Source organism: Carcharodon carcharias, chromosome 2, assembly GCF_017639515.1.
Source record: "Carcharodon carcharias isolate sCarCar2 chromosome 2, sCarCar2.pri, whole genome shotgun sequence".
NCBI classification, from domain to species: Eukaryota; Metazoa; Chordata; class Chondrichthyes; order Lamniformes; family Lamnidae; genus Carcharodon; species Carcharodon carcharias.
This window is the reverse complement of record NC_054468.1, coordinates 188,264,249-188,276,699: the sequence shown is the minus strand read 5'-3', so window position 1 is coordinate 188,276,699 and position 12,451 is coordinate 188,264,249. Positions and strand designations below refer to the sequence as shown.

Genomic DNA, 12,451 nt, shown 5'->3' with positions numbered 1-12,451 from the left:
CGGCAGTTAAAACGTCATTTTACCCGCCCACTACCGCACTTAATGGAAACCTGGGACGATTCCACCCTTGGTGTTGAAAGAATACCGTTGTAGTCAAATTCTGATTAACATATAACTTTGGAAACACATAAGCTGCACATATTCCCAAACCCCAATTCTAAAACTTATCAAATACATTTAATTTCCTTGGCAATTTCCCTCACTTATGTTTTCTTTAATATTGGTTAATAAAAGTCCACTGTGTTCTATTTAATATCTCAAAAAGCTTTTGATCTAATAGTCCTTGTCTTTTTAATTCTGATAGATTGAATTAAATTTTGGAGTATTGAGAAAGCTACTTTCATTTCTTTTTTTAAGAATGATGTGATCCTGTTAAGGGCAGTGTCAGCATTACAATGCAACATTGTCATGTTGTAAATGTATTATTGAACCTTTTATCTCATCTACCACACAGTCATAAGTGCCTCAGATATGCTCACCAATGAAAAGATGTGCCGATTTCTTCAGCTCTTAACAAAATCAAGGGAATGAGATTCACCTAATGCCTATACCTAATATCAGCTTACTCAAATATAGAATAGCCCCTATGAAAGAAGTAATCATTTTAAACATCGAATATGGGCATTATTGTAATGTTAATGCATTTTTGAATGCAAAAGTAATTTTAGCAGATTGTTGTTGCATTTTCGGATTAGTGCAAAACAAGGTAGCTAATGGCGACCTTTTTTTCTTTCACATTTGAACTTTATGTAAAGGAATTGATGTAACATAATTTAGAAACACAGAGTTATTCCTTCGCTATAATGCTTTCTGCTAAATCATTTCCTCTAAACTAACATACAGTACATTGTTTATGATTGCCACACTGTTATAAAAGTCAAGGGATTCTCTTTATTATACGCCTTTTGCTACAATACAGTTCCTGTACAGCTCTCCAAAGATGGCAATATTCAAATTATGTCAATGCCAGTGATAAAAAAGCATGATGTAAGCATATAATTTGCAGATTATTCTTTGTGTGAAGAACCATAATTTACGTAACAAATGTATATAAGCTAGTTAACCAATTAACGATTTTTCTGTATCAGGTATAACTTAAGCAAAAAGTGAAAAGTTCTTGTTTAGTAATTAGGTACTGACCATTTAGTTTATACATATATATTACATTTAAAATATTTTAATATTTGTGACAAAATTTGTTTATTGTTACCTTAGTCATTCCAGTAACATGCTAATGATATTCATATTGCAATATTTGTCACAACACCTTTGCTATTGGCTTCCTTCTTTCACATTAGTAATGTAGTTTCATGTCTTGCCACATTGCACAAAATGATATTTCTAATTTCCTTATTATAATTTGGTTTATTTTCTTGTAGTGGACTGATAGCCTCTACATGCAATAAGAACAGTGACCCAACCTGAGAACCCCTCACTCTGCTTGATGCCAATAATTTTCCAATCCTTCTTTTGCAGTGCAGTCCTTCTGGTAATGTAGACAAGTGCAGCATCCCCAAACTACAGTGAGATAAATGACAAGATCATTTGTTTTTACTGCTGATGGTTGAGGGAAATATGTTAGATGTGATACACAATTACTTTACATAAAGTTCAAATGTGAAAGAAAAAAGGATTGCCTCTGCTCTTCAAGCAATGCAGTTGGACCTTTTACATCCACCTAAACAGCAGATGGACCATATTTTAATATTGCTTTCAAAAGACCATAACTCTAATAATTTGGTACTCTCTTAATAGTAATGCATTAAAATGTTATCCTAAATTATATGCTTAGGTCCGAGAATGGGGCTTGGACTCTATGAGCATCCAATTCAGAGACAAAAATGCTTGCCTGACCTCAGCAAAGCCTATGGGCAGGATTTTTAGGGCACGATCGGTGGTCCGGGATTAGCTGGGGAACAGACCACTGACCGTGATCGGACCCCAGCCGCGAATTCACGCTGGTTGGCCAATTAACGGCCAGCCAGCGTGAAGCGTGTGCTGAAAGGCTCAGCGCTGCTGGGATGGGGGCTGGAGGAGGGCGAGCAATGAAGTCAGTGTGGGCACGGGCGAGCGCTCACAGAAAGCTACCTGATGGCAAAGAGCTGCCTCAGGGAGCTGAAGACCTGAACAAACTAAAATAAAGGTCACAGAAACCAGAAAAAAGTGTCCAAGCTTCATAATCCTGTTCTGTCGAAGGGTCATGTGGACTCGAAACGTCAACTCTTTTCTTCTCCGCCGATGCTGCCAGACCTGCTGAGTTTTTCCAGGTAATTCTGTTTTTGTTCATAATCAGTCACCTGAAAATGTAGGTATTGAAAATGCTGTTGACAGAAATTGATTTTTATTTTAATTTATCACGGAAACCTCATCCTGCCCGTGGATGAAGTTTCCTGAAAAATGCAAAGGACGCTTGGCCAATTCGCCTGCCCGCCAACCATAACATTGGACGGGCAACGAAACATCTCTATTAATTGTGCTGTTATTGGGCTTAATTGCCCTCTTAATTGTCGGTGGATGTGCTTCTGAGTTTCGCGTGTGCCCACCGACTGAAATATTGTGCAATTGCGCAAATACGTTGGGATGCATCATCACACGCTATTTTGCGCTCACACGGGCTGGACACATTCCCACCCACTCAGTGAAATATTCTGCCCTATTTGTTTAATCTATAATTAAAACAGAAGTTTCTTCATCCGTATTCCTTTAAACATGTGTTTAAAAGCATTTCCTTTTGTATTTTTTTCTTGAATATTTTATATGAATAAGCTCAATACAACTGGAGAGAGGGACTGGCTTGGAGCTATGGTACCCAGGGTTATAGTGATTAATCTAGAGTCAGCGATCTTGTTATTTTTACTGTGTAGATTAAATACACCTCATTGGTCTTTCATGTTCAGCAACAACTCAAGTTATTTCATTGAATTTTATCATTAATGCCCCTTGATTAAGCAAAAATCTATTTCCTAAAAAATCCACACAAATAAATATAAAATACAACAAAAATATTAATCATAATTGTTTGCACCATGACCAATCTTCAACCAAATTACTAAGGAATGAGACAGCTTGGCAATGAATTGTTCACTCTTTATTCAGTAGCCTGGATGGTCAGGGTTTGGATGTACCCCAAAAAATGTGCTACGGGATCCCTCAGATCCCAATGCAAGGAATCCACGGGAATTGCCCGGGAAGTTTTAACTTCTGATGGGCAATTCCCCTGCTCCCCAAGGATCCTCCAAAAAGTCCTTGAGTTAGAGTTGGAAACTTCGTAGGCTTCTGACTAAAGTTACCAAGCTACTAAGTTATAGTTATTAAGGAAATATTAGGTAGAAAAAGACACATCCAACATGTCCTGGATAGCTATAAAACTGACGTCACTCCCACCCCGACTCCCTACTGACCACATGCCCTGACTAACCTCCAACCCCCCGACCCTCCACCCTCTCCTCGACCCAACTCTATCTCTGACCCATCCAACTATCCTCCTCCCGACCTCCAACTCACTCTACCATATGACTCCGCCAATCCCTATGACTCTTCCTGACCCCGAACCCCCCCAGCTCTCTGACTCACTACCCCCGAACTTCCAACACTCCAATCCGACCTGACATGACCTCACCACTCTACCCAGCTGGCACCCTACCCGCCCTTTTACCCTACCAACCTGTCAGCCTATCCAGTTGACACCCCTTCCCCTGCCATCCTACCCACCCTGCCACTAACTATGTACCCACAGTACCATCTTGTCACCCTCCAACCCGCCACCCTATCCACCCTGCCATTTACCATGCTGCCACCCTACCTAGTTGGCACCCAACCCACACTGCCAACCCTATCTACTTACCTCACTCACTCATTCACTAATAAAATGAAAGTTATTTAACTGCCCCAAAGCTTTTTCGTGCATTAGGAAACAAAGACTTACCAAAATGCGGCAGTTAGTGCTATTAAAAAGGGGGTGTGGCTTCACTCCCCCCAACAACCGTCCACCAAGAGGACTGACTCCGAGAACAGGTATGTTCCACATTTCTGAAGAGGCCCGGTTTGGAAGTCTGGGCCAAAAACGTGGAGCTCCATCTTAGTACAAAAAAATAGGATTTGAGTGGAAATTCTATGGTGATTGCCACTCCTCAGGAGAAAAGGCCGATTATGTTTAACCTACAGTACATCAAAATGAATAATGAAACCTCATTGCAATATGGTAATATTGATAGTTTTCTGCAATGTTTTTTTGTGTGGCCAATAATAAATGGTAAATTGAAAATAGTGATCTCTTCATACAGGTTTAGCAGTCTACTCCCCACATCAGTTTGTGCTTGAAGCATGTACCATCATTGGATGTACAAACAGTTCCCAGATCACCTTATTTACAGCACAGCTGCCACCTTCTAATGTTGATGCACCAGCCCTGACTGTCCTGGACTCAAGAAGCATATATGTGCAGTAAGTAGCCTTTGCTACAGGCCATTTATGTAGTGCACTATGTAAAATTCTCTAGAGGGTTCAATCAGGATGGAGTTTGTGACAGAAAATTTAATTTAACATGATTAAATGCATCAAAGTGATTAGTTTAGCGATACTGTGAATTGTTGATTATCATTTGCTGTTCAGAAGCCAACTTAATATCATTACTGTGTTTAAGCAATCAAGTTAGCTACCTACATTTTGAAGGAATGTTTACTAAAGCATTAAAATTTAAAAAGAAACATTCTTTCATCTCATCTGAAATTCGTAGGTACCATTACATTTATAAGGGAAAGAAATACATCTGTTTCATGATTTAAATAAAAATCTATTTATTTATTTCATAGTTTTTGTTTAACATTGGCACATGATGGCTAAAGCCTGCAGTTAACTAACATTTGAAATTGTAAAGTCAAAGGAGTCGATCACTAAGCTTACCCAAATATATCCCAGGGATACACTTGTCATAAATCTGTAGGCTAATAAAAAGCTATCTGAAATCATATAGGATTTTTATTATAGATTATAGGATTTAATGGAATTCTATAGTAGAAGCTATAAATTATATAGGATTTTTACAATGGATAAGAGGATTTAATAGGATTGTATAGTACACCCCGTAAATTATGTGAGATTTTTAAATTGTTCATATTTTTATTAATTGAATAGCAATTCTATATATTGCTGTAAATAATGGAATCAGGTTGGTGAATTAGGCAAGCAGACATTACATTTACTTCAGTCCATGTTTCTGAGAGTATTTTTATGCACTCAGTGTCCTATTTGTGCACAGGCTATTGTACATTTCAGCCCTGATTCTTTTGCAGGGACAATAGTATCTCAGCCACTTCATGCGGCAGCATTTTCCAGTTGGTGGGGCGGGGCCCACTTGCCGAGGTGTAAAATGATGCGGGGATATGTCGGGCATGCATCCCGATGTCATCCCGCGTCATTTAGATTTGCAATTCAGCAGGCGCGCAGCTGATTCGGCTGTGCGCCAGCCGAACTGTCAACGGCTTATTAAGGCCATTAAAAAAACTCATTAACATGATTGATGGACCTGCCCGTCCAACCTTAAGGTTGGTGGGCAGGCCAGGGGCCCAGGCGGACCTTAGAAAAAGCATGAAACCTCATCCATGGGCGGGATGAGGTTTCATGAGGGCTTTTAAATGTTTATCAAATGTTTAAATATAAGTTATGGACAGTGTCACATGAGGGGACATGGCAGGGAAATTTTTTAATCACCCTTATTGAAAGTTTTACATTGGAGCCAATCTCTCTGAGGCAACTCCTGGCAGAGGGAATCCCCCCGCCCACACAGGGAGTGCATAGTCTTAATTGGCACACCCATGTAAAATGGCAGCGCACCCCTGACCGGGGGCACTAATCAGAGGCCTGCGCCCGCTCCCGCACTTCCCCCCCAATGGGGAGAAAATGTTGCCCATGTAGTACTGACTTCCACATTCTCAAATTTTCTGAATGAAGAAGTTTCTCCTGAATTCTTTATTGGATTTATTAGTAGCTAATAGAAGCACAGAGTCATGGGGCTGGATTTTCATTCCAAGGTCCCGATTCACGACATGGGCTGAATTCAGATCTGTGAGGCCAAAACTGCCAGCGGTGGGACCCTGGATGTTATTTTCGAGGAAGTGGCCAATTAAATGGCTGCCTTCAGGAGCCCCATCTAATTAAGAATAGCAAGTGTGCTCCCAAGGGTGGACAGCCAATAAGAGGCCCTCCAGCATTGGAAGATCAAAGGTGGGAGCTGCTGAAGTAGATAGGAGAAAGAAAGGTTACCTTAAGATAGAGGCACCCTTTGAAGGCTTCTTAAAAAGGTAAAATAAAAAAAAAGGCTATAGCTGTCAGACCATTATTGCAAAGTGCAAACCCTTTCAAAGGACTGCCAGTGGCTATAGCTGTGGCCATCTGACATTTGTGGCCAGTGTTAGATGAGTTGCTAACCCCCTGGTCTGCCATAGGATTTCTTAGCTCAGAAGTGTCCCAACTGCTGACTGGAAAATTTCAGTCAAACAGCCTTTTCAAAAATGGCATCATCGAGGGAACATGCCAGCAAACTGGCATGTCAGATGGCAGAGGGAAAATGCAGGCCCGCCTACCTCCATTCTCATCTCCATAGCCCTTCCACAATCTAGCCCATAGAGCGCTTACAGAAAAAAGGGGGCTATTTGACTCATAAAGTCCATGTCAGCCCACTGTAGGGCAATCCAGACAGTCCCATTCCCCAGCTCTATCCTCACAACCCTTGAAGTATATTTTCCACAACTGCCTATGCAGTTTCCTTTTGAATTCATTTATTGCCTCTGCTTCCACCACCCTCATGGGCAATGAGATCCAGCCAGTCAATTGGTATCATCTTCACTATTTGCCAGACTTCCATGCTTGAGATCATCAGCAAATTTTGAAATTTTGCTCTGCATTCCAATATCCAAATTACATATATATGTCTATCATCCTCCAATCTTAAAAAACAAATACTGACCATGACTTACAGTTATTTGTCCTTAAGCCAATCTTTATCCAAGCTGACACTGACCCTCCTATACCGTGAACCTCAATTATGTTAACCAGCCTTCTATGTGGCACTCTGTCAAGCACTTGTTTAAAATCCATATAGGCTACATACATTGTAATCCATTCATCAACCTTCTCTGTTATTCATAAAAACAGTTCAATTCATTCAAAGAAGATCTGCCTTTTTCAAATCTGTGCTGGCTCTCCTTAAATAGCTCAAGCTCTCCAAGTATAAAAACAAAAAAACTGCGGATGCTGGAAATCCAAAACAAAAACAGAATTACCTGGAAAAACTCAGCAGGTCTGGCAGCATCGGCGGAGAAGAAAAGAGTTGACGTTTCGAGTCCTCATGACCCTTCGACAGAACTTGAGTTCGAGTCCAAGAAAGAGTTGAAATATAAGCTGGTTTAAGGTGTGTGTGTGGGGGGCAGAGAGATAGAGAGAGAGAGAGGTGGAGGGGGGGGGTGTGGTTGTAGGGACAAACAAGCAGTGATAGAAGCAGATCATCAAAAGATGTCAACGACAATAGTACAATAGAACACATAGGTGTTAAAGTTAAAGTTGGTGATATTATCTAAACGAATGTGCTAATTAAGAATGGATGGTAGGGCACTCAAGGTATAGCTCTAGTGGGGGTTTTTTTTAATAATGGAAATAGGTGGGAAAAGGAAAATCTTTATAATTTATTGGAAAAAAAAGGAAGAGGGAAACAGAAAGGGGGTGGGGATGGGGGAGGGAGCTCACGACCTAAAGTTGTTGAATTCAATATTCAGTCCGGAAGGCTGTAAAGTCCCTAGTCGGAAGTTGAGGTGTTGTTCCTCCAGTTTGCGTTGGGCTTCACTGGAACAATGCAGCAAGCCAAGGACATTGCTCCCAATGTGGTCTCCTCTACAGTGGAGAGACCAAACGTAAACTGGGCGACCACTTTGCAGAACACCTGCGGTCTGTCCGCAAGAATGACCCAAACCTCCCTGTCGCTTGCCATTTTAACACTCCACCCTGCTCTCTTGCCCACATGTCTGTCCTTGGCACACACACCTTAAACCAGCTTATATTTCAACTCTTTCTTGGACTCGAACTCAAGTTCTGTCGAAGGGTCATGAGGACTCGAAACGTCAACTCTTTTCTTCTCCGCCGATGCTGCCAGACCTGCTGAGTTTTTCCAGGTAATTCTGTTTTTGTTTTCAAGCTCTCCAAGTGTCTGTCAGCTTTTTTTTCCCTAACTATTGTTTCTAAAGCCTTACCCACCACTGCCATCAAACTGACCAGCCTGTTGTTACTTGGCATGTTCTTACACATTTTCTTGAACGAGGGTGTCACATTTGCTACTTTTCAGTCCTCTGGTACCTTCCCCATATCTAGAGATGTTTGGAAGATTATGGCACGCCCTTCTGCCATCTCCATCCCCACTTTCCTTAGCAAACTGGGATGTAAGCATCAGGATAATGCAACTTATACACTCTAACCATAACCAAACTTTCCAGTACATTCTGTCTTTATCACCTTCCATTACATCTACCATTTCAGCTTCCAGCCATATTTTGCCAGCATCCCCTCCCTTAGTAAACACTGGTGCAAAGTACTCATTAAGTATTCCAGCCTTGACCTACACCTCTAAGCACATATCACTTTCTTAGTCCTTAAAAGGTTTCACCCTACCTCTTACTACCCGCTTACAATTTACATGCTGGTAAAATCTGTCGAAGAGCTGTCAAGGCTGTTAAAGAAATGTCAAAATTCATTGGAACTGTCAAAGCTCACTTGAATGGTCAAACCTGTCAAAGGGCTGTCAAAACTCATTGGGACTGTCAAAACTCATTGGAACTGTCAAAGCTCATTGGAAAGGTAAACCCTGTCAAAGAACTGTCAAAACTCATTGGGACTGTCGAAACACATTGGAACTGTCAAAGCTCACTGGAATGGTCAAACCTGTCAAAGCACTGTCAATACTCATTGGGACAGTCAAAGCTCATTGGAATGGCCAACCCTGTCAAAGAAGTATAAAAGCTCATGGGAACTGTCAAAACTCATTAGAACTGTCAAAACTCATTGGAACTGTCAAAACCCATTGGAATGGTCAACCCTGTCAAAGAACTGTCAGAACTCATTGGGACTGTCAAAACTCATTGGAATGGTCAGAACTCATTGGGACTGTCAAAACTTATTTGAACTATCAAAGTTCTTTGGAGCTGTCAACCCTGTCAAAGAACTGTCTGAATTCATTGGAACTGTCAGAGCTTGATGGAACACCCTAAACTCATTGGTATTGTCAAACCTGTCAAAGTACTGCCAAAACTCATTGGGAATGTCAAAGTTCATTGGAACTGTCAAAATCCAAAACTATCAGAGCTCATTAGAACTGTCAAAACGCATTGAACTGTCAAAACCCAAAATTGTCAAAGCTCATTGGAACTGTCAAAACTAATTGGAAATGTCAAAACTCACTGGAACTGTTAAACCTATCAAAGAACCGTCAAAACTCATTGGACCTGTTAAAATTCATTGGAATTGCCAAAGATGTCAAGGGATTTAACTCTGCTGGCATTTAATTTGAAAAAAAAAAGTGTGGAATTTAAGAAAAATCAATGTCTGCTATTTCATTCTGTTGACATAAGCCTGAGGGCAATAATTATGGGATTTGTGCTGCATGATGGATTTTGCAACCTAACATTATCACAGTGGGGTGCCTGTTAAGTGAACAGTTTGCCTGACAGCTCCAAATGGTTTTAGAATAAATTTTTTTGTTTTCAGAAGAGATTAAGTACTTAAGTGAAATGTTTGTTTTTATAAGAGATTAGTTGAAGGAATTTCAATGTTTGAATTTTTCATATCGAGTTTTTTTTGTAGTCACATCATCAATAGAGACAAATGTATTTTATGTCAGCATGGTTGATACTATGTTAGTTGGCATAGAGTGGATAAGGGCAAATGATTGTTGGTGTAGGGCATGGATAGCATTGGCACTAAGTTGGTATAGAGGGTATGAGGGGCCATGGGGGTGGGTAGAGGGGCATAGGGTGGCATGGAGAATATGATAGACAATGGGGATAGGTGGGGGGCATGAGGTGGCTTAGCTTGGCATGGATGGGACCTGGGGAGTGTGTTGGGGGTTGAGAGGGATAACGGGTGAGTTCTGGAGAGCTTTTTTTTTCTGTTTCAATATTTCAATAATTGAAAAAAAAACCAACAAAGTGCCGGTACCCCAGAGGCAGGCCTTCCACCCAGGCCATCTCTGCACCCAGCAGCCTCCACACTCATTCTGGGGGCCTTGCACCCAACTTCTGATCCAGCACACCCAACTGGAATGAAAACCCGACCTTCTGGGCCTCTTTCTCTTGGGAAGGGTTGGCGGAGCCAGGAAATTTCCCCTCCCTGTCTTCTTGTTCTGGATGCAAAAATCTGCACTTTTGTATTCATGAGCACTAAGCATCCAGTCCTCAACATTTTAAAGCTATGTTTCTGTTATTGCAATTACATCATATTTCCTTACAGCTATTTATGCTTGTAGCTCAACAATCTTGTTCACTGCACTTTGTGCATTTACATACAAATATTATAAACCTGTCTTTTTATTCCTCATAGACTTTCTTTGTCTGCTCCTTTTTAACATGCTACTATTTCCTTCCCAAGTACTATCCAACAATCTCTTTCCTTTATGCACTTTATTCCTCTTTTCTACTTCTATATGCTAGTGCCCACCACACTAGCGAATCTCCCTGTGAGGAAATTAGTTCCAATCCCATTTAGGTGCAACCCATCCATTTTTCCTTCTGCCCCACGGTTGGGGCCATTACCTCAAAAACCAGAAACCCTCCCTCCTGCACTATTCCTTAAGCCACACATTGACCCTCCCTTACCTTCTATTTCTAATTTAATTGGCACTTGGCACTGGGAGTAATCTAGAGATTACTCTCTATGTCCTCCTTTTCAACTTTCTTCCTACCTTCTGAAGGCCTGACATAGGACCTAAACACCTGCCCTCTCTCTGTATCATTGGTGCCAACATGAAACATAACTTTTGGCTGTCCTTCCGCAGAATATTTTGCACCCTTAACATGAAGTCCTTTTAGTCTGGAGCCAGAGAGGTAAAACCATGCATGACTCATGATGATAGTTAAAGAAAGGCCTGTGGGTGCCTAACTACAGAATCTTCTACAATGACCACATTTCTACACATTGCTGTTCTCCCTCTGCAGTCCCTTGCCATTGGTGTGATGGTGAGAATTGCACTGTTTTCAAGGTGTCATTACTTCCAGAAGACTCTGATGCTGAGTATTGTTTTGAGACTGTCAAACAAGAGTGTCAAACACCCTGAAGATTCCTGCACTCCCTGTCTCTTCCAACTCTTTTGGATGGCCACCCATCTACTATCCTGAACTCTCACTGCCTGGAGGTGATCCAACAAACTCTCAGCCTCCCCGCTGCTCAACAGTGACTTCAGATGCTCCTCAAGCCCAGAAACTGTGACCTTGAGCTCAAGTGGTTGGAGACACATCCTACACATGTGGCCCACAAGGCACGAAGTTTCTGGAAGTTCCCACATGATGCAGGAATTGCAAGCAACAGGTCTCAGTTGCTCATGCATGACCTAAAGAAGTTTCTCTTTTAGAATCAATTTAAATCCTTGTTTAAACTATTAATTTTAATTTATGTCCATCTCAGGTCTTGCTGTTTCCCACTCTCCTTTTCAGATTGCTTCTTGTTTTCCTGAAATACAAGAACAGTGCCTTTTCCCTCACTGCAATGAATTCCTGAGTTCAGTACTTTGTAGAAGCTGTACTCCATTAAACTGGACTCCATGCTATTTACTCTGTGCTTTAGCAGAAACCTCCTGTATCTATCCTGGCAAAAATTCTAAAGACCTGAGTCAGCCCCTACGGACAGTATTACCAGTTCTAGCTAGCCACCTATTTAACTAATGGCAATTACTACTGGCAGGCAGCTTGTTTACCACTGATAAGCACTGTGAAAGAAACTACAAGTTAAGGTTAAAGCTAAGTTAATTGCTAAATTTAACTAAATTTTAGAAAGAGATCAACCCTCAAAATTTCCTCACTCTCCAAATTCCCTAAGTTCAAAACTTTGCAGAAGCATTTTCTTATCTTCACGACGTCTAGTTTTAGATTTTCCCCACGAGTAAAAATAACTTCTCTGCACCTACGCTATTGACGTCCTTCATAACTTTAAAGATCTCTGTCTTAGCTTTATCTTTTGTAGAGAAAAGAGCTCCACTTAGCCCAATCTTCCCGATAGTTTCACCCTTCACCCATGCTTTCATCCTCATAAATCTTTTTTGTATCTTCTCCGGTGCTTTCAGACCCTTTTTTAATATGTAAACCAGGGCCCTGGTTTTCTTCTCAGGATCACAAAACACAAGACAGGCCCTTTCCCGGCTTCTAAAACACTAGCTCGCATCCAAACTCACTTGGTGCCATATTTTTGTCTCTTGGAGGCC

At 41.1% G+C, this 12,451-nt stretch overlaps 1 protein-coding gene across 1 annotated transcript in view; it reads left to right on the top strand.

The window, feature by feature from the left end:
• ush2a (Usher syndrome 2A (autosomal recessive, mild)) overlaps positions 1-12,451 on the top strand; it is a 1,196,697-nt gene that overhangs the window by 574,594 nt on the left and 609,652 nt on the right. Inside the window, exon 32 of the mRNA XM_041207243.1 lies at positions 4,284-4,443. Within this exon, the coding sequence (XP_041063177.1) occupies positions 4,284-4,443 (160 nt within the window). The remainder of the gene's footprint in view (positions 1-4,283; positions 4,444-12,451) is intronic.